The sequence below is a fragment of the Uranotaenia lowii genome, chromosome 3 (assembly GCF_029784155.1).
Source record: "Uranotaenia lowii strain MFRU-FL chromosome 3, ASM2978415v1, whole genome shotgun sequence".
NCBI lineage: Eukaryota > Metazoa > Arthropoda > Insecta > Diptera > Culicidae > Uranotaenia > Uranotaenia lowii.
The window spans coordinates 8,222,924-8,246,010 of NC_073693.1; the positions used below are offsets into that span (position 1 = coordinate 8,222,924).

Genomic DNA, 23,087 nt, shown 5'->3' on the forward strand with positions numbered 1-23,087 from the left:
CAATGTCTGGCTGTAAGCAGGCCATAACTTCGTTGGAAATATTTGGTGGCAGTAGGTTAACACTTCTACTTCTTTTAAACGTCCCTCAACTAATAAAACTGGCATTTCAAATAATTGGATTAATGTTAATAAAGTCCTTGAACATGGGATGGATTAGATCATTGCTAAAAAAAGTCGAATTCATTTACCACAAAACAAACTGAATGACACAATTTTAATTCTTATTCGAAACTTGGTCCAAACAGTTTTGCCATGTTATGCCTTTTGGCGTTTCAAACACAAACCAAAAATAATATGATGAAAATATTGTGCTTTAATGTAAGTAGAATACCGCTTCTAAATTTTTTACACGTAATTTCTACCTTTGCAGTAGATGCCTACTAGAAGCGTCCTTGATATTTTATCCCATGATTCGCTTAATCTTTTTAGGAACTGAGGACCTGATCACTTTAATGTACACGATACCGTTTTAATGACTCTCCTCTGTATACTGATTCGCGGGATTGACTTTAGATTTAACATGTTCGCATGTTTGTGCATAAGATTTTCCAGTAGCGTTGCGGCTCTAAATTCCTTTCTTGGCGAGTGTCGTGTTCGATGTTGTTGGCGAAACTCTAGATTTAGCACGCGATAAGACTTTATTTCAATTATCTTTTCTTATATAAAATAACAACTTCATAGTCAGGTTTTGCAGTTTCTGAGAATCCAACTCAATTCTGAACAGCTGAAACCTCTGCAGATGAAACCTGTTTCGAGATGCTATATGATTGTTTTAATAGTGTTTGGCTGTTAAACATGTTTAGCTTAGTTATTTTCTATAAACATTTACGAATGAGAGTAGTTCTATTGGCTCAAACACTTTTTGTAATTCAGGTATTAAATGACGTTCTATCACAGCCAAATTTTTCACTCAACTGATTACTTATTCAGAACTAATCTGTTAAAAATCCTAAGGCGGGCCCAAGATTGTTGTTCCATGGAACTTACCATGTCCGGAAACACCTGTTTCTTTGGATCCAACTTAGGCCAATTCAAATCAAGCGAGGCTTTTTATTCAGGTTGATCTGGATTTCCAGTTTGAAATTCTTTCTTATTTACACTTCATCAAATCCATCAGGTTTATTATCGCCATCTTGCACATGAAGCTAAAGTCACTTGTCGCAATTCACAAGTTAATCGTCAATCTTCTGCTGACATCTTTATTTTCAAGAACGACAATTGTAAGAAATAAGAATCGCCTTATTCCATACAATAAGGCATCTCAACATTTGAATCACCTCAAATAAGGCAGCTTTACTTTCGAATCGCCCTACACAGTTTCTAAGGCATCTTGATTATTGAATCGCTTCTATCATCTTTCGAAGCATCTTTATTTTCACATTAAAAAATGAATCACCTCACAGAATATTGAGCCATCCTTAATGTTGATCACTTCCATCTGTACCGTTGAGCCGTCAACACGTACGCCGGAGCATCGTATCGTTGCTGTGTACCTGCAGGAACATTTTACATTATTTATTTTTTCCTTACCTGTATTTCAATCAGCACTTTTCAGTGCTAAAATTATTTTCATTTTCTTTTATTCATATTTTCTCTTTTCTTTCCAGCATGGGGAAGTCTTCGGCCGGCTCAAGGGCCGGAAGAAAACGGATTGCTGAACCTAATCCAGGGCCATCTGCCAAAAAAGTTGAAATTTCCAATTCATTCGATGTCCTTCATAACATCGGTGATGAGGAAATATTCATATTTAATTCTGATAAGAGTACTAAGAAACCTTCTTCTTCTTATACTCTTAAAAACGAAAAGATTCCACCAATAACGGTCACGATTCCTGACTTCAATGCCTTTCGAAAAGAAATCGTCACTTCCGTCAAGGATGTGAAGATTTCTTTTCAGATCGGTCGAAGGGGAACTGCTAGTATATTGGCGGAATCTTTTAATGATTTTCAAAAGGTTTTAAATTATTTGAATAATAAAAAACACCAATTTTTTACGTACGACGCTAGAAGTGATCGTCCATTTAAAGTTGTACTTCGTGGTCTCACTGGCGATCAGACACCGGATGAGATCACAGCTGAATTAAATTCTTTGTTAGGTTTTTCTCCAATTCAAGTAATTCAAATGAGGAAAAGAACCAACACGAATAATACCAGTAGTGTTGGTTTTGCTCCTGAACTTTATTTGATCCATTTTAAAAAGGATCAGGTTAATAATTTGCAAATTCTTGAAAAGGCTCGTCTTATGTTTCATTGTCGAGTCAAATTCGAACCTTTTCGTAAATCTTCTACCAATTTTTTACAAAACATTACGCAATGTCGTCGTTGTCAAGCTTTTTGTCATGGCACTAAAAATTGTAGAATGAATGCCAGATGCATGTTTTGCGGCTCATTCGATCATGAAAAATCTAAATGCCTTTTTGGTGGTGATAAGCCAAAAACAGAATTTTTTAAGTGTGCGAATTGCGCAGGTAATCACTCCTCGAATTCGCTAGATTGTCCCATCAGGGCAAAAATTATTGCTTCTAGGAAAAATCCCAAAGTTTCCAGAAAAGTTTCTTCTCCTCCTTCCTCTTTTTCGTCTTCACACGTCGGGCCGGCAAACAACCTGCCTGTTCGCGGTCAGCCTCGGTCGACATTGGAATCACGGCTGGGTAATACCCGAAGTGATTTTAATGTTACCTGTGCTGAATCTGCGCCCCAGACTCGTTGTTTATCGTTCTCAGAGGTGGTTGAAAATGGGTTTCCCTCTTCAGGTTTAACTAATAAAAATGGGAAAAAACCAAGTCTCAACGTTCATGCGAAGGCTTGGGAAAATCCCCGAAATTCAAATACTTGTTCTTCTCCTTCATTTTCTGATCCTAACAATTTTGTTAATTTGGGTGAGATTACTGAGGAAAAATTAAAATTTTTGCATCAAAATTTAATGGAAATGATGCAACTTATGTTGAAAGCAAATTCAATGTTTGAAGCTTTCCAAACTTCTTTTAATTATGCTAACAAAATTATTATGACTTTACGATTCCCTCATGGATCCAAATAGATGTTTAAATATTATGAATTGGAATGCTAGATCTTTGCTGGCTAACCAAGATGAATTCTTTTTATTTTTGAAAACTCAAAACATACATATTGCTGCCATCACTGAAACTTTTTTAAAGCCAGACAATAACTTGAAAAGCAATGCTTTCTTTAAAATTTTACGAAATGATCGACTTGATCGACAAGGTGGGGGTGTAGCTATTGTCATCAATAGTCGTCTCAAATTTAGACTTCTTCCTTCTTTCAATACAAAAGTCTTAGAAACAATTGGAATTGAATTAGAAACTTCTATGGGGAAAATTATAATTGTTGCCGCATATTTGCCTTTCCAATGTAGCGGTGAACAGAAAAATTTTTTGAAGGGAGATTTACAAAAACTCACCAGAAATAAATCTAAATTTTTTATTATTGGTGACTTTAATGCAAAACACCGATCTTGGAATAATATTTCATCAAATTCAAATGGGAATATTTTGTTTAATGACTGCTCTGCAGGTTATTATACTGTTGAATATCCTAATGGGCATACTTGTTTTTCTTCAATTAGAAATCCCTCCACAATTGATTTGGTTCTAACGGATTTAGGCGAGCATTGTAGTCAATTAGTTACTCATGCGGACCTCGATTCAGACCACCTTCCAGTAACATTTTCTTTATCTCAAAGTCCCATTGAAAACCCTTTAAAATCAAATTTTAATTTTCAAAAGGCTAACTGGGAGCGATATATGAATTTTATTGAACGTATTTTAGATGTCAACGTTCCACTGAATTCAATAGAAGATATTGATTTGGCTGTAGAAAATTTGACAACTTCAATAGTCAATGCTAAAGCCGCTTCAATACCTAAAGTTAAACATAAATTTAATCAACCTTTAATTGATGATGATCTTCAGTTTTTGATACGACTGAAAAACATTCGTCGACGCCAATATCAACGTACTAGGGATCCTTATTTGAAATTAATTTATTGCGACCTTCAAAAAGAGATCAAACGTCGTTTAAATTTCATTCGTAATGAAAATTTTGCTAAAGCAGTAGAGGATATAAAACCCTACTCAAAGCCATTTTGGAAATTAACTAAAATTTTGAAAAAGCCCCAGAAGCCAATTCCTACTTTGAAAGATGGGGATAAACTTCTTTTAACTAATTCAGAAAAGGCTCAAAAATTAGCCCAACAATTTGAGTCTGCTCATGATTTTAATTTAAACGTTGTAAGTCCAATTGATGCTCAAATTTCCCTAGAATTTGATGATATTCTTTCCAAGCAAAATGTGTTTGAAAGTTCTTGTGAGACAAATATTGATGAACTTAAATTGATTTTCAAAAAATTTAAAAATATGAAAGCTCCAGGGGAAGATGGGATTTTCTATATTCTTATTAAAAAGTTGCCTGAAAGCACTTTAAATTTTTTAGTTAAAATCTTCAACAAATGTTTTCATTTGGCTTATTTTCCTAATAAATGGAAAAATGCCAAAATAACTCCAATTTTGAAACCTGGAAAAAGTGCTTCAGAGCCTTCAAGTTATCGACCAATTAGTTTGCTTTCTTCTTTAAGTAAACTATTTGAGAGAGTTATTTTGAATAGAATGATGATTCACATTAATCAGAATTCTATTTTCCCTGATGAACAATTTGGTTTTCGTCATGGACACTCTACTACACATCAACTTTTGAGTGTAACTAATATGATTAACGCTAGCAAATCTGAAGGTTATTCAACTGGTGTTGCTCTTCTTGATATTGAAAAAGCTTTTGACAGTGTTTGGCACAAAGGTTTAGTAGCTAAATTAGCTCGATTTGATTTTCCTGTATATCTCACCAAAATTATTCAAAATTATTTGACTAGCCGAACCTTACAAGTAAGCTATCAAAATTCATGCTCTGAAAGGACACCCATTAGAGCTGGTGTCCCTCAGGGTAGTATACTTGGGCCAATTTTATATAATATTTTTACTTCTGATCTTCCTGATGTACCAGAAGGAAAAGGTAGAAGATTATTTGCTGATGACACTTTGCTTTCAGCCAAAGGTCGAAATTTACGGGTGGTACGCAGTAGATTGCAACAAAATTTAAATTCCTTTTTGAATTACTTGAAAATGTGGAAAATTTCTCCTAACGCTTCCAAAACTCAACTTATTTTATTTCCCCATAAGCCAAGAGCAATTTTTTTAAAACCTAATGAAAATCATTCCATAACTTTTAATGGGGTTTCATTAGAATGGTCTGATCACGTTAAGTACTTGGGACTTACACTTGATCGGAATCTTACTTTTAAAAATCACATTGACGATATTCAATCTAAATGTAATAAATACACTAAATCTCTTTATTCTCTCATCAACAGGAAATCCCGGTTGTGTCTGCGAAATAAGATGCTCATCTACAAACAAGTTTTCCGACCAGCGATCATGTATGCAGTTCCGATTTGGTCTAGCTGCTGCGCGACGAGGAAGAAAGTCATCCAGAGGATTCAGAACAAAGTTCTGAAAATGATTTTGCGGCTTGCACCTTGGCACAGCACCGAAGATCTTCATCGGATTGCAGGCATTGAATCTATCGAAGAGATGGCCAACAAAATCATCTCCAACTTCAGAGGCAAATCGATGCAGTCTTCCATCGCAGAGATTCGTTCTCTTTATGTTTAGTTTAATTTTAAGATAGTGTTTAGTTTTAAGTATAAAATATTTTTGCTATTACAGGATGTTCTCCTACATTAAAAACTTGATTGCGCTCAGCAAATTAAAATCTTATAAATAAATTTTTATAATCTAGTTACTTATAGGGCTATGAACAGTTCATTATTGAGCTGAACACCTAGTTTAATGCAATAATGTAATATAAGTGTAATGATGATTTGATACAAATAAAGACATATTTATAAAAAAAAAAAAAAATCCTTAATGTTGAATCGCCAAAACCCTCATTTTAAGGCATCTCTTGATTATCTTGAATATTTAGATTCACTTTATTGCAATATTGTATCGCCAAAACTCTCGTGGTAAGGCATCTCTTAATTTCTTTATTAAGGTTCACTTTAATGCAATATTGTCCCGCCAAAACCCTCGTGTTATGGCGTCTCTTATATTCTCACTCAGAATATTGTGTTGGATTCTTACCGTCTCGATATCCGGTTCGATAGGACCACTTGTGTGTTCCCCATAAAATATTATTATTTCATTTTTGTTTTTTGTACGAATGAACTTCTTTAGTTTTTTTTCAGAGTAGGATTGGCATCTGCAGATCCGCTACTACCCATATGCCTTGATCTTTTTATTGACTCGATGGAAGAACTTACCAGTGGGTTTCTTGCCAGAAGACGTGCTTCAACACTGCTATACCCACAGGCCACTAGTTTTTTCATGCGTTTACGACCAGCACCAGTGAGATAATTTATTTTTTTAATTTTTTTTTATTTATTGATTTGTTTTTGGTTGATAATAACCGTGCAGACTTATATCTTTAAAACTAAGAGAATCTGCTTAAAGCTAATTTAAAACTACGCTCAATCATGTTAAAATCGAACAGATGGTACACTAAATTGAAACGATCACAACATTTATTTATCGGATGATTTCTTGCATAGTAGTACGGTGGTAAGGTATCCAAAGCAATTCACGTTGCCGAAGTGTCCTAGTGGATGCATACATGTTGACCCGTTGTAAAATGTACGGTGAGTCAACGCGGTGGGTTAATACATCGCAGATGAAGGTTTGCTGCAGTTCGGTGCGGCGTTTTTCATGTGTGGTTGAGTTTATCAGGGCACATCTTTGCTCATACGGAGGAAGCTGAAGGGGCTCATTCCAAGGGAGGCGTCGTAAAGCGTACCTAACGAAACTTCGCTGAATACGTTCGAGGCGGTAGCATTGTGTGCTCTGAGAGGGAGCCCACACCTGGGCAGCATACTCCAAGATGCTACGTACTGAAGAGCAGTAGACAGCTTTCAGAGCGTAAATATCATCGAATTCGTTTGTGTTTCGACGCAGAAATCCGAGAGTAGCGAATCCTTTAGCTGCAGTAAGTGCAATGTGCTCGGCAAATGTAAGCTTGTTATCAATTTTTACACCTAATAAGGAAGTGCTGCAAAGAATTTTTGTTTTTAGCTTTGCTAGGAGGTGTCTCGGTTCCTACCGATTCCATGCACAAGTAAGCACCCGATGGACCAGGCTTCATTTCGACATTTGCAAGATTGTTATCAAACTCGGACTTTTTGGAACGCGATTCCGAGCATTTTAGGATTAATCTTGTTGCGATTGAAGAGGGCTGGTAAACGGTGGATAATGTGCAACACGAGACCCCATAGTGGTCATATCACCTCTTATTCACAACTCCTATCTCTACCTCCCCGTGGTGCCGGCTGGGGTGCGAGTAACCTAAGCGGAGATCGGGTACCCAACCCCGGTGGATGCTTTGGTCGCATGCAGACTGAGAAGGTGGCCGCACGCGTCTGTTCCCCATGTCAGGGGCGGCGTGCAACAACAACCGAGCGTCTGTTCTCCAGGTCAGGGGCGGCTCAAACAGCGTCTGTCTTGCAGCAAGCGGCTGAATTTATGAAATGCGGCTCCCGCCAGCTAAGTCCAAGATGGCAGCCCCATCGCGGGATAGGGACTTTAGGCTAACAACCTACTGCTCCTGATATCTTGTACTGTTACAGAAACTGAGAGAAGAAATAACCGATTTGGAACTTTGGCAACGACTTTTAGCATGAAAACACGGACTAGAATTGGTACTTGGAATGTTTTGACCCTTGCCCAGCCAGGAAAGCTGGCTCAACTTGCTAGAGAAGCTAGCCGCCTCAAGCTAGAGATATTGGGACTGAGCGAAGTCCGTTGGCCTAACACTGGAGAACACAAGACACAGTCCGGGCAAGTACTGCTTTACTCTGGCATACGAGGAGAACATGCTACTCGGGAACGAGGAGTTGGTTTCCTGTTAAGCCCGCAGGCCCATGCGGCCCTCATAAGATGGGAACCGATAAACGAAAGAATAATCGTAGCCAGATTCAGAACACGGGTTAGAAACCTTACAATGGTCCAGTGTTATGCGCCAACTGACGTTGCCGATTTGCAGGAGAAAGAGCAGTTTTACAGTCAATTGAACAGCGTGGTTGAGAGAATTCCGAAGGGTGACATTCAAATCCACTTAGGCGACTTCAACGCAAAGATTGGCTCCGATAATCAGGACCTTGAGCGCATCATGGGGCGCCATGGCCTAGGACAGATGAGCGAAAACGGAGAGCTGTTTGTAGAATTTTGTGGCAACAACAACATGGTGATCGGTGGATCGCTCTTCCCCCATCGACCAGCACATAAGGTCACTTGGGTATCCCGAGATGGCCGAACAGAAAATCAAATTGACCACATCTGCATCAGCCGAAAATGGAGAAGGAGCCTTCTTGATGTCCGCAACAAGCGAAGCGCAGACATTGCATCTGACCATCACCTCGTCCTTGGCGAGATACGACTGAGAGTTGCGCGTGTCCAACGGCGCGAGGAGAAGGTCGGGTGTCGATACGACGTACGCCGGTTGGAGAATCCAGAGGTGAAAAGGGCATACGTTGAACAGCTAGAATCCCGAGCCTCGGAGCTGCCGACAGACGGAACAGTCGAAGAACAGTGGTGTGGAATCAAGAATGCCTTTATCACGACGAGCCATGGTACTCTCGGTAAAGTTTGTGGAAGAAGAAGTGAATGGATGTCGGATGAAACCTGGAGGATGATCGATGATCGGAGAAAGGCGAAAGTCGGAATTGAGCAGGCATGTACCGGGTCAGCCAAAGCAGCCGCCCGCTTACGATATGCGGAGCTGGAAAAGGCAGTTAAACGAGCTTGTAGACGAGACAAGAGAGCCTGGACAAACTCCCTAGCCGAAGAGGGAGAAAGAGCCGCCGCCATTGGAGATATCCGATTATTATATGATATTTCTCGCCGCCTTAGTGGTGCAAGGACTAATGCAAGAATGCCGCTGAAAAACCGAGCAGGTCAGCTGCTGACAGATCGAACAGATCAGCTCAAGCGTTGGACTGAGCATTTTGATCAACTTTTCCGAGTTACAAATAGCAATGGCCAACAGAACCCGCAGCTCGAGGCGCCCACAGTAAGTCGCATTAATGGCGTCAACTCGGAAGCGCCCTCGCTGGCTGAAATAGAAGCGGCAATCAAGAACATGAAATCCAACAAAGCGCCTGGAATCGATTGCATTCCTGCTGAAATGCTCAAAGCCGACCCTGCCTTGTCAGCACAAATGTTGCACCGTCTTTTCGCTGACATTTGGGATACTGCAACATTCCCGGCCGACTGGATGCAGGGTATCCTCGTAAAGGTCCCAAAGAAAGGAGACCTAACAGAGTGCGGTAACTGGCGTGGCATAACTTTGATCTGTACAACCCTCAAAGTACTCTGCAAAGTGATCCTGAACAGGATCCAGGAGAAAATCGACGCTACACTCCGAAGGCAACAAGCTGGATTCCGATCAGAACGATCATGTGTGGACCACATCACAACGCTACGAATAATACTGGAACAAATCAACGAATTCCAGGACTCTCTTCTGCTGGTGTTCGTTGATTTCGAAAAAGCATTTGACCGACTGAACCACGAAAACATCTGGGCTGCTCTCAGACGAAGAGGGGTCCCAGAGAAACTAGTCCATCTCATCGAAGCACAGTACGAGGCATTTTCATGCAAGGTCTTGCACGACGGTGTCTTGTCCGAACCAATCCCGGTAACTGCTGGAGTGAGACAAGGATGTATTTTATCACCGCTACTTTTTCTCATCGTAATGGATGAGATCTTGACTGGATCGATTGACTGTAGACCAAACCGAGGATTGCCGTGGAATCCTTCAACCATGGAGCAACTGAACGACCTTGACCTGGCAGACGATATTGTTTTGCTCGCCCAAACACAACAAGACATGCAGAGCAAACTCGATGACCTCACCGAAAGCTCCAAGGCAGCAGGTCTCAAAATCAATGTCGGAAAGACCAAGTCGATGGAAATCAATACAGGAAATCGTTCCAATTTCGTGGTAGCTGGACAACAGGTTGAGACAGTGGAGTGCTTCCAGTATCTTGGTAGCCAGATTACGCCTGATGGTGGTACCAAGAAGGACATCGAAACCCGGATCAGAAAAGCCCGATTTGCGTTTGCGAGTCTCCGAAACATCTGGCGGTCACGCCAGATCTCTCTACGAACTAAGATCCGAATCTTCAACTCAAACGTCAAATCCGTATTGCTGTACGGGTGTGAGACTTGGTGCACATATGCGGTGACGACGCGAAAACTGCAAGTTTTTGTGAATCGGTGCCTGCGGAACATCATCCGCGCTTGGTGGCCTGGCAACTGGATTTCAAACGTTGAACTTCATCGCCGGTGTCATCAAAAGGCGCTAGAAATCGAGATTCGGGAACGTAAGTGGAGATGGATTGGGCACACGCTGCGAAGAGATGAAAACGAGATTTGCAGAGAGGCGCTTGACTGGAATCCAGATGGGCATCGAAGAAGAGGCAGGCCCAAAAGCTCGTGGCGGCGAAGTCTAGCCGCTGAAATCCGCACAGTTGACGAGAACCTTGGCTGGCAGCAAGTGAAGACGCTGGCTCCGGATCGCCAGCAGTGGAGATCTTTTATCTCAGCCCTATGCGCCGGTCAATCGGCTCTGGACCCTTAGGTAGGTAGGTAGGTAGGGATTGAAGAGGGTCCAGCGATCGGATGGTTTTCGGCCAAGGCACTGCAAAAGAGCTCATTTTTTCGGTCTTCAATGCATGCACTACGTTCGACTACCGTTGCGTTATTTAAACTCATATCATTTTCGACTGTGTCCTCGGATTCCAAAATTGACGAGCCTCTTGACCGTGCATCGTCATCCATTATATTATGAGGAATTTTGCAGAGAGTTTCCTCTTTCAGCATGTCTTCGTTCATCGGAGGACAGGTCGAAAAGCTCTGACACATCTGCTGTTCGCTCATTTTCACTTAGAGTACACAGTTTTAGAAGCCTCTTGATTGCTAAAGTGTTCAACGTTTAGAGTTCAATTGGTTAGAAATAGTTATAAAGATTGTACTTGAAGCTTGCAAAATAAGATTATAATTAAGAAAAAAGAAAAAAAAGTTTGATATGACAGATGAGTTTCTCTACTTCACTTTTCACTTATCACATTGCATTGGTGATTCCGATGTCAGTCAATGAACTTTTAGATCAAGCTAAGGTTCTCGAAGTTCCCTTTTGTTTGTTAACATCGCGGACTTTACAAACTCTTCCTCGCGTGAAATAACTTTTCCTAAGTATTTAAGGTTTTTTGTCCGTAGGAAATAGCCACAATATTGGGAACGGTTATGAAACACACGATCGCGATTACTTCTCACTTACACATATTTCTGGATTTAGTATGGACAAGTATTTTATGATTATTTACAATCTATCAAAGAAAAAAGTGGAATTACAAATGAGTCGAAATTTTAAATAAGCTTCGTAGGCAGCACCAGATCGCCTCGAGGGCCGCATGCGGCCGCGAGCCACGCGTTGCTCATCCCTGCTCTAGAGTGTTAAACTCCACAGAACCAGAATAGGAAATTTAGCTTGAATGTATATATTTTTCTTCGTGAAAATTTGTCAAATTTTTTTCAACATTTCATTGCACTGAAATGTGACCCAAAATTGTCACCTAATCCGGACTCAATTTATAATTCCCTGAACCGCTCTAGTGATTCAACATAGTTTGCTTTCGATAAGGGTCATTATTTGGGCTGAACTGCAGGTAGGCAGATATATTGCTAGAAAAAATAATCCACAAAAAGGTGTAAAGTTATTTCAATCTGCCAATTTTCGGTATGGTAAGCAAAACATCAAGGTAGGTGATCCAACAATATGTAAGGGACAACGATGCAATTCATTCATGATTCAAGAGATTAACATTATGTTGACTTAAACTTCAATTGATTAACCCACCTTTGCTGACACATAGACGTGTGAGCGTTCCAAGGAGATTCGGATCCATTGCGTTTGACCCCAACCCGGCCAGAGCCAACAAAGAGAGAGAGAGAGTCAACAGAGCTAAAGCTAATCCGCCAGCCCGCACGAAGGAGTTCACCGATCGTGGATCGCGACGTCATCTCCCCCAGGGTGGGTGGGGTGCATTGGGGGAGGGGTCCAAAAGAGGGTGCTTACAGGGCGTTAGATTTTTCGCGACCAATAAATCTGTTCGCTATAAATTAGAGCACTTGATGGATCGAGAGTATCAGTTCCTCGGATTCAGTCTAAAGAGTAAAGAGACAGTTTCAATTTGGTTAATTTTATTACCTAGTTGACGTTTGTGATTAACTCACTTATCTTCCAAGCAAAATGATGAAACTAGTAAGTGTTCCAATGGCAAAAAAATAACAAGGATTAAGTAGTTGAAGTGAACCTGAAAAATCAATATCCAATTTAATTAAGGGATAATTTGATAAAAAGTGAAATATTAAGAGTTATAGTATAAAAATACCGGATATTGGGGTTAATCGGGTTAACTTAAGAACAATTTTTGTGTTTGTTCTATTTAGCTTTATTAGCCCACGATTCGATTTAAGTGATGTGTTCTGTGTGTTAAAAAAATAATAAGGACTGAAGCAGATGAACAAAAAATCGAAAAAATGCTTTCGGTAGTGCATAAATCAGGGGACTAATATAATCTTTAATTTGATTGATTTTTTTAAATACATCAAAATGTGATCCTTTCTGAATGAATTGGCGCACCTCAAACTCAAAACCCTACCCCTGTTTCAGGTGATCGCTTCGTCTCTGGTGGCCATGGTTCTGGCATCGCCGCTCGCTCCCTCCCTTCACCAGAATCCGGATGCCCATGCACAGATTTTGTCCTACGAAAATGTACTGCACGAGGATGGCCACTACAAGTGGGGCTACCAGACGAGCAACGGAATTGCCGCCCATGAGGAAGGTCTCGGATCGCATGCCGCTAACGGAGAATTCGCCTACACCGGCCCGGATGGCCAGCAGTACCGTATCGTTTATGTGGCCGATGAGAATGGATTCCGTCCCCAGGGTGCTCATATTCCGACTCCACCCCCCACCCCAGACCATGTGATCAGGTCGCTGGAGCAGATCCGTGCCAACCCACCCAAGGACCAGAAGGACTTCAGCATCGAAGCCCTAGATGCTACCCTGGCCCGGCTGAGACACTAATATTTGGAATGTTATCCGTTGAACCTTGTTAACGCCAAACTCTGCTACTTTGGCTGATATTTAGAACTGTTTTTCCGTTGTATATAAAACGCACTGTTTAGATGATAAGTAGACGAATTTCAAAAATAAGAAAATGTTAACCATAAAAGCATTTACTGTGTTATAGTTTTTTTTTCTGTTATCGAATTTCATCAGTAAACATGATGCCTTTAAAGTTAAAAATTATTTAAAAAATCCACCGTTCATCCAATATTCTGACTTTGTCGAATACATTTGAAGGTGTGTATCAGGGTGGCAATGGATGTGTGGGAAAAATTTCATGATTGAATTTTGCGATTTCTATAGGATTTTGGACTTTTATTTGAAAATGAAAATAATATTTTAATGTATCAATCAAGGCCGGATTAAGGGGGGGGGGGCAAAAGGGGCAATTGCCCCAGGCCCCCCGGCTCAGGGGGGCCCCCCGCGGGAAAAAAAGTTTTAACATTCCTTTAATCATACTACTTCAATTTCTACAAATCTATGAAAAGACTAGAAAATTGGAATGACAATTTCAAATATAACAACTAAAAGGGCCCCTGGGAAATAATATCTAGAATAGTTTTTTTCTTGCATAAATTATGGGGCCCCCTAGCGTTAGCACTGAAGAAGTTCTCCTGCATTTTGCGAGCTAAGAATTTAAAAATCTCGGTATTGAATTTTAAGAATTCCAACTCAAAATCTGGACGAATATAATGTGAACCGAATTCGAAACAAAAATTTAGAAAATATGAGGCAAAACACCTCAAATTTTTATTTTTTTAATCGAAACATGTCGGGATATTCTGTACAGAACAGGAAAAATTAAGAAAAATTAAGAAAAATTAAGAAAAAGGTATTCATGGTGTCAGTGTTCACGAACGGTTCGAAATGCAGGCCACACATATGGCTTGACGAACCAGGGCATTTTCACAGATTTTTTTTTTCTGTAGAATTTGGAGTCTCCTTCTTGTCGAAAAGGAGTAGGCATTGTCTAAATGGCACCGCACGTGTTTTTTTTCGGGTCTGTGAAAATTTTACTAAATATATTGTTTTGGTAGCGATTTTTTGATGAATTGCGCGAAAAAATGATCAACGAGTAGCCGGAGGAAAACACAGTATTTCAATCAGTGGAAGTGATTTGAATGGGCTTGAGGGAGGATTGTTTATTGAATTTGTTTTGTGCAAGTGGTTTGTTTTTTTTTGTGCAACTGAAGTGATATCTTACAAGCTTTTCCGGGAAAGGGGAGGTTGAGTGTTCCGAAAATAATCAGTGGTATTAGAAATCTGTGTTTTTGTATAAAAATGTGTTGGGGCTGCAGTGCTTAAATATTAAATTCGACATTTTTAAGTTGATTTTTCAAAATAATGACCCCGTGTTATGATGGACTGGGAAAGTAAATTCCTAAGTTCTAGCAACAGTCATGCCAATTGCGGCATGCTGCGATAGAATAGGTTAGAAGCACTGTGAGTTTGTGAGCAACATAAAAATTACTAGAGCTTTTTTTTGGCATAACAATAAGTACCCTTTCATTATAGGGGTACAAGGGTAAGTACAAGGAAAAGTAGATGGTAACAAGGTAAGATGTCAAAACATCATTGAAAATGTGAAAATATTTTTCTTTTCATTATATATAAAAAATAGCTTAACTCTATTATGGGGTTTAGTGGGGGGAATTGGACAGGACATCAAACGATCAGAAGACTGATATACAATGGATTGTGGGTTCAAGCCAGCCGGAGTATCTCGGCAAATTTGGAATCATGGGAGGTTACTGTAGTACCTTTTCAGGATTTTTATTTGTTTCGAACAGTTGTAAGGGAGTAAGATGAGCCAAACCTGCCCTAAACCAGTGGTAACGGACCCCTTGGTTGTGCTGCAATTATTGTTGATGAGTTAAGCATGAACTATATTTGAATTTGCGATTGAGACTTCCCGTATCGACACGGGTCGAAAGACCTATCAGCCACTGGTGGGTTCTCTTACATACATACATACATACATACAGAACAGGAAAAATTAAGAAAAACATCAACTCATTTTCATTGCATATACAATCGTCTTGCACAATGATAATGATTATAATTATTTTAACTATCCAAGCAATGCTTACTGCACTAAACTAAATTTCGCCAAAACTGACTCACTGTGCTGAGAGAGAACAGGGAAACTTTATGATAAGCATTTCAGACCCGCGCAGTTTCCGGGTGTATACCGGGTATTATTATTATAACTTTTCACTTTTCGATCATTATCATTGAAATTTCCGTTGGTTTATAAATTCTCAACCCTTTTCCCTCCCAATTTTTGAAAATAAAATCTTTAAGAAAACTGTAGTTGTCTAAATTGGACCAATCAACAGTACAGAGTTTCTTTATTCGGTCTTAGACATGAAATTTGCGTTGAAACATTTTCAACTGATTTAATCAAAATTTTATCATCTACTGAAGTCAATATCCTTAAGTCAGCACATCATTTTCCAAATGATCATTCTCGAATAATTATAAAAATGATCTCATAGTTAAGTTGCAAACATCATTGAGTGATTCGCTTAACATGAATATTTCAATTTTTTTAATCTTATCTTTTTTCCAGATTCAATTTATTGAGATTTTCAAGTCTTGTGTTGTTTCCTCAGTTACTGAGGTTCAGTTTCATGGTTTTTCTGTATTTTGAGAACTCAGGATCTTTTTTAAGGTACTAAACTCATTTGGATTCCTTATCTGACTTTTTCAATGATAGCTGATTCTGTGTTTTATACCTCCTTATACCTCCTTGGATTTTATCACATTTGGAATAACAATTTGGTTGCATTTTTTTTTTATCTGATGAAAATCATATTCATGAACATTTCATGAAAACGTTTTTTTGTGTTCCAAAGATATAAAATTGAAATTCACATTTGGTGCAATTTCTGTTTTGGCTCTGGATGTAACTTTAAATCTCTTTTTTTGTTTATATTTTTTTAAATTTTGTATTCAATGTTTCAAATCTTCATGATGCTTCCCAATTGTCATGAGGTAAATATTTCTCGATGAATTACAAACCAGATTATCAATGATGAAATGAAAATCATTTAAAATATCCGTCCGATAATGTTTCTAAATCGTAAAATTATACTTGATGATAAGGATATTTAAAAAAAAAGAGAATTAAATTCAGCATTTTGCAGCTCAAATCAAAGCTTTCATTGTTTAAAAATGTCTTAGCTCTTCCGCTATGTTTGCACCTGATTAATGAACAATTTTTATTTTACGGTACCAGAAACTATCTTCTGTGCAGACAACATGGCAATTTGAAGGCTGTAAACTGAGCTCATATCCAGTTCTTTTACACGTTTAAAATGTTTTGTATTATCTGCGATAGCATTTGAAAAAAAATCGAATCATAGGGGCCCCCGAGAAAAATTGCCCCGGGCCCCCCGATGGCTTAAACCGGCCCTGGTATCAATTTATATTTTTTCATCAATTTTGAAAAAAAAAATCCTTAAAACCATGAGATTCTGATTTAAAAACATGAATTATTTGTTTTATTATTCATTCTCGTTATAACTGTAGCCAGAAATTCATAGACTGATTGGTGGAGTGAAAACATACTGTTCCCATGATCATTTCAAAATTCTATACAGTTCGCATTTTTCAGTTCAAATCATAAATATTTATCATGGAAATTGCCATTCAGAGAGACAGATTTCGACGGAACACCGTTCTAGAAGAAAACGTTCAGATTGGTTTGATGAATGATGTCCAATTGTGAGTGTTATCAATCTCAATTTCGATTCGTCATTTTAGAACGACGATAATACATTTTTCAAAAAGCTGTTTCTTCGTCAACCGATCGATATGATATAAAAAGCGTTGAGATTATTTCCAATACCTTGACTGCAGACCCCTTAAATAATGCAATTAATCTATTTCCGTCCGTCAAAAAGTGTTTTCTGACTAGTAGACATCCAGTAAATGACTAATAGTGAACAGTTCCTTAGGTTGCAATATGTGCAACCGGTTTTTACGCAATGTGACAGATGTGTCCTGATGGACGAAGAAATTTATGTTAAAACCGGATTTAAGAGATCAAATTTTTCGAGATGCCTACTCATGAAAAGGTTCCAACCAGATTCCAATTGCTTTTTCCAGGTGAGTTTGTGTAAAATGTCATGATTTTGCAAAGGCTTTACTTCTGTGGTATAAATAATAGATCAATACATGATTGACACAAGTGTGCAAAGATAAAAAAGTGATTTTATGAAAAAGTAAGATTATATCTGGAAATCATTTATTAATTTTTTTTCTATATTTTTCTAAATTTCATATCAACACCTTTATTTTCTCCATAGAAGTTTTTCGATCAAATGAATAGTTTTTAAAATACAATCGTTTGTAACTGCCCGGATACTAAATGATCATAGCCTTATTTTTGTAATGTTTCTGTCAAATACTGCTCTTAATGCTCTCGGACAGCTTAAGTTGATATATGTTATGAATTTGAACCTGACTGAATCGAAGGAAAAAAAAGTAGTAAAAGTTTTTTACTATCTATTTTCAAACAGTATATTTTATGCACCCCCTCCACCCATTGGGGGTTCATAGGGGCATTTCCTTATTAATTGAGAAACCCGTAATCTCAAGAACTGGACAACATTGAAAATGCAGTCATTGTAGCTTCTATTATTTTAAAAGCAAATCAGCGAATATTTGTTTTTGCTTTGAAGATATTTTTTGATTGTTCCATCCAAGGTTTCCGAAAACAAAATTCTGTGTTTTTGAGAAATAAAATTCTGACTTTCTGTGATATTACCTTAAAATTCTGTGATGGTTTTCTGTGATGCTATTTCCATTAATTTTATTGAAAAGTTATGTTAAATTGGATCTTTTTTACATTTAAGTTTGGTTAAATCAATCAAAACTACCAATCTTATCACACTTTTCAAATTGAAATTAAAAATTCTAAATTTTATATCGGCTAAAAAAAAAATATGATTTTAGAAATCCATTCAAATTTCAAAAAATCTGTGAAATCTGTAAATTTTTCAAAATTCTGTGCTCTGTGACACAGATTCTGTGATGAAAATTAGCTCAAAATTCTGTGAAATTGCAGATTTTTCTGTGATTTCGGCAAACTTGGTTCCATCCCCCACACTTATATTCGAAATGCTACTTGAGATGCCTAACTCCAGGGGCAAAATTTATTTGAGTGCGGCCCGCCGGAAATTTTCTAAATAAGAATTGACCCGTTGCTTCAAAAGGTTGCTTAAAAACCTTGCTCACCCCTGTATTAAAGGGTTAACTTGGAAGATCTCAAAGCAAATGGGGCAGACCATTTAAAAACCACTAATGCATGGCATCTTACTAGAAACCTAAGAAAATCCAGTCAAGCTACTTCACATTTTTTTTTTCTAATTTTGCTTTAATATCCGGGCAAGTCCGGATAGACCCGAGCAATTAGGAATGCTAATGGAAATTAATGTTTTGGTAACTTATTATCACAAATGCTACACTGACCTGACTGTTTTTCACAATAATGCCGGAATAGTAGTTTGCCTTTTATTCAACTTTTTTTTTATCACACTCCCTACATCTATAAAAATTGTTAAGTAAAAAATATAAATGATGCATAAGGACTGCACAAAACGAATTACGGCTGTATTCTGAAGAAAAAATCGTTACCCTTAGCATCAAACTGCTAAAGAAAATTTGGGGAAAAAAATCAATTTTCTGATGGAATATTGTTTGTTCGATCTATTTTGATTAAATTTAAAAAGAAAAAAAGAAAGAAATAATTTTTTATTCGAAATTTATAAAATCCTCGGTAACATAGAAAAAATTACCATTCAATTTTCGTAAGTTTTCAACTTTTCAAGCTTTCTCTTTGTAGCCACCTCAGTGAATGTCATGTCGAGGTGCTTTTGAGTGCCATATTAAACGCCAGAAGGTAGGCTGGCAATTCCAGCTCTTTCGTTTCGAACAGTTTGAAGGGGTGATTCACTTGAACGAAACTGTGTCGAAGGAAAAAGCGTCCTATATACACATAAGAATAAAAAAAAAACATTGAATTTAAAAATTTTTAACTGTTTACGCAGCCACTACTGAATTGTTGAGAATATTGAAATTAAATTTAATTCCAAAAAAAATCACCACACATAGGTCTAGATTTTTCCAACAAAAAATTAAAGTGTAAAAATTGAATCGAATTTTTAAACAACGATTTCATTTTAAATTAGGTACCTGATCACTGGAGCGAAATTAAAGAAATGTAAATTTATGTATTAAAAAAAAACTCCAGTTGGTCATTTTGGAATAATATTGTTCGGTAAGGTCAGGTCACATCCTCGAGGGAATCATCTTCTGGATCCATTTGCATATCCAGCTTTGAGGATTAGTTCACTACAGACTACACATCACCGCTGATGGCCACCCGTGACGAAAATAAAGGCATCGTAAAACGTTCTGAAGGCACCTTATTTTTTCCCAACATTTATTCGCAGCTTCTTATAATAATTTATCCGATTCCCATCGTATTTCAAATGTGGTTCTTCGTGGTGTATGTTGCATTTTCCCAAATGATTATTTGATGGATTTGGGAAACCAGCGAGAAAAGATATCTTGTTTCAAGAAAAGTCTGTTCATGTGTCATGTCGGCGTCTTTGTAGGAGCAGTGATTGCGAGTCTTTGGTTATAGATTTTGGTACAAATTTGCATAAATGAGTCACGCGTTTGGCTGGAATAATATTCGAGTAAGTTGTCCCAGACCAGATGAAAAAATAACCACTTTTCCAACTTTACAAAACAACTTCTAATTTTTACGTACTTTTTTTTCAAAAATTCATTAAACTTTCTTATACGTTTTTTTATTTTTTTTATTTTGAATTTTAAGAAAATAATTAGCAAAATTGAATTTTAGATTCAAAGAATTGAATCCTCGGTTCAAAAAGCACATAATCAAACATTTCTAAACATTTTCTTTCAAGTTAAGCCTTTCTTGTCACCTGACTTAAGCAATCCAATCTTAGAAATGCATATAATTATAATCATATGATTTAACGCATTTGCAGATGACCCCATTGGCCTGCAGAAATGAATTTTTAAACACGCCAATCGTCAAAAATTATCTCCCATAGTTTTTATTGGAGGAGCGTGCGGTATTTGGTTTTTCGTTTTATGACCCCAGTTTGGCTAGCTTCCAAAAATAGTTCGCCCAAGCGAATGGGGCAATAAAAGCTATCCTATGATCCGATAATCTTTAGCCGATCTTTACCACCATCTTACGATGAAAAAAAAAACACAGAAACTCCAATCAACCCCCCTGGTTTTTGTTTCTCTCTCTCTGATAATGGATTACTGATAAACAACTAGCAAGCGCCTGCCAAAATCTTTTATTGCTACCAACCAACCAGCTAATGTTCGAAATCCAAGCGATGATCATCATCATTGACGAGATTATCCACACGCCTCCACTAATCTTCCCGCAAAAGTTTGACGAAGATAAACTGGTTGCTTTCCTGCACATTCAAAATCATCGATCGGTCGATCGATCGATGGAGATCGAATAACAACAACCGTCATTCGAGACTCTTCGGCAGTCGATATGGGGAAATTATGGAAATTATCACACTTCGAAAGCCATTACCCAGCCGCCCCGAGAAAATGAGGTGTCAAAGACGACTCGTTTGGTGCATTAAAGGGTTAAGGATCTTCGGTTGATCCTGGTGAACTTTGGAGTGGCACGTTCAGTGTGGATAATCCGAGCTTAAAAGCTTTTTTGTTGTCTGGAGCCAAAATTAATTCTTGACTTTTACGTAGTTAACGTTTCTGTTATCTGAATTTATAGCAGCTATAAAACATTAATCGATTAGACGCATTGAAAGGTTATACTTTAAAATGTTCCAGCAATATTCGCTCATAGAGAAATTCATTCGATTTTTAATCTGGAGGATGGAGGTTGATACCTTTGTAAAGTGTGGTTTACTACTAAAATTGATGGTTTTCATTTTAATAATATGCGTTAACCATCGGAAAATGAATGTCTTTGGGGATTATTGAGCTTCTTTATTCGGGTTCGCTGTTTGATATTGAAGTCTCTCATATTAAAAAAAAAAATGATGCGATCAGTAAGTAACCATTTTTGATATTTGATGAATTTGATGAAGTTTAGTAGTTAGTAGATGGATTAAGTAATTATCTTTATTCAATGATTAGATTTAACTTAAAGTATAATCGGTTAGTATAGATCGTAGGTAGCGAAGAGTACATACAAGATTACTCTTTTTAGGCTTTTAAAAATATGTCGCGTTTTTGAAGTTACGCCTGGAAAGGAAAGGGACTGTTCTTTGATACGCTCCCGTTTCGAATGAAACGGGTAACTTCGGGGGAAACGGGTAATGAAACGGGGAGAACGAAAATGAGTAAGAGTTAAGGCAGAAACACAATACAGCGTCGGTCGTCGCGTCACGTCAGCGGTCAACGCTGTCGATAAGTACTAAAACGCGGACGCGACGCACCCGACGATTTTTGCATCACAATTCAGCGTCAAGAGACATCTTAGATGTCTCTTGACGCTAAATTGTGATGCAAAAATCGGCGGGTGCGTCGCGTCCGCGTTTTAGTACTTATCGACAGCGTTGACCGCTGACGTGACGCGACGACCGACGCTGTATTGTGTTTCTGCCTTTACTCGTTTTTCTTATCCAGCTCAATCTCGAAAAGTAGTTGGTGCTCACCGTAGTTCTATCCGTTTCAATATCTCACGCCGCTTCTCATCACTGGAGGAACTCACAAGACAAATTCCCCCAGATGTGATTGAAGCAAAAGCGAGGGAATCGTTTTCCCGAGCGATCCTTCCCGGAGCAAAAAAAAATTCAAACTACAAACTACACGGAAAGAACAACGTGGGGCACCACTTTTAGATTTAGGTAGAGATGTTCAGGGAAAGCACTAATTCATGTAAATACAAAATGGTTTGGTGGACATTAGGCAATCAGCTGCAACTTGTATTTGACGATGAATAACGGTAGAGTGTATTTACATTAGTTTTTACATTCCTTTATTTAACCTAGGACATTTTTAATTTGGTTTTCGTTTCCCTTTTGTTTGTAACTTACATTTTATTGTTCTATTTTGCTTTCCCTATCGTGTGCGGATTTGATCGGCAAATTGACGAAGGCCGAAAGCTCGTAGGTATTCGAATGAGCTTCTTTTTCAAATTGTAGGAAGCCGGAGATGGAACTAGGCTTCAATAAACTGTGCAATGTCGAGATAAGTTTTACATGCGCATGGTTTTGATTAGAGTACTCACTCGTTCGATGATTTACTACCTTCGGTCGATGACGGTGGCAGCACAGCGGCGTCGGTAAAGTAGATTCCGATGACCGGCTCGACGATATAGTGCACTGACGACTTTTTGTTGGGTGACCGTCAGATGCATGTGGTGGGGTCCCAATTCGTTCAGAGATATGGTGACGGATCTCGTAACGATCGGAACCGGATGCGCAAAGTGGCGTGGCGCGTCCCTTCCGATTCCAGTATCGGGTTACCTCGAATCCCAACCGTGGAACCTGGTGTCTTGACGGGTGGTTCAAAGCGTTGAAGCTAGCGGCAATGGATCGCTAGAAGCTGGTTGGCGGTTAAGCTAGATATAAAAAGCCGACGAACGGCTGTTCGACATGACATTAGCACAATATTCGACGCACAGAACTATCACAGTTTTTATGTTACCTTTTATATTTTGTACAATTAATCACGCACACTGCAATTAGACCGCACAACGTTTACTAGCTTTCCTATGCTAAACGGGAAAAGGAAACGAGGAACATTAAACCTATCTCTAAAAATGGTTACACGTGTCTGCTTACATTGAAG

General features: G+C 38.3%; 2 protein-coding genes across 2 annotated transcripts in view; one reads left to right on the forward strand and one right to left on the reverse strand.

Moving 5' to 3' along the window:
* The window catches only part of LOC129750853 (uncharacterized), a 30,124-nt gene extending 19,122 nt beyond the window's left edge, over window positions 1-11,002 (reverse strand). The window contains exon 1 of the mRNA XM_055745955.1: window positions 10,807-11,002. Coding sequence (XP_055601930.1) covers window positions 10,807-11,002 — 196 coding nt within the window. The remainder of the gene's footprint in view (window positions 1-10,806) is intronic.
* A 1,285-nt stretch (window positions 11,003-12,287) lies between these two features.
* Window positions 12,288-13,214, forward strand: LOC129757718 (cuticle protein CP14.6-like). Its single transcript, XM_055755006.1, has 2 exons — window positions 12,288-12,386; window positions 12,798-13,214. Exons 1-2 carry the CDS (start codon window positions 12,375-12,377, stop codon window positions 13,212-13,214), a joined length of 429 nt encoding a protein of 142 aa, XP_055610981.1. The 5' UTR covers window positions 12,288-12,374.
* Window positions 13,215-23,087: the final 9,873 nt, after the last annotated feature.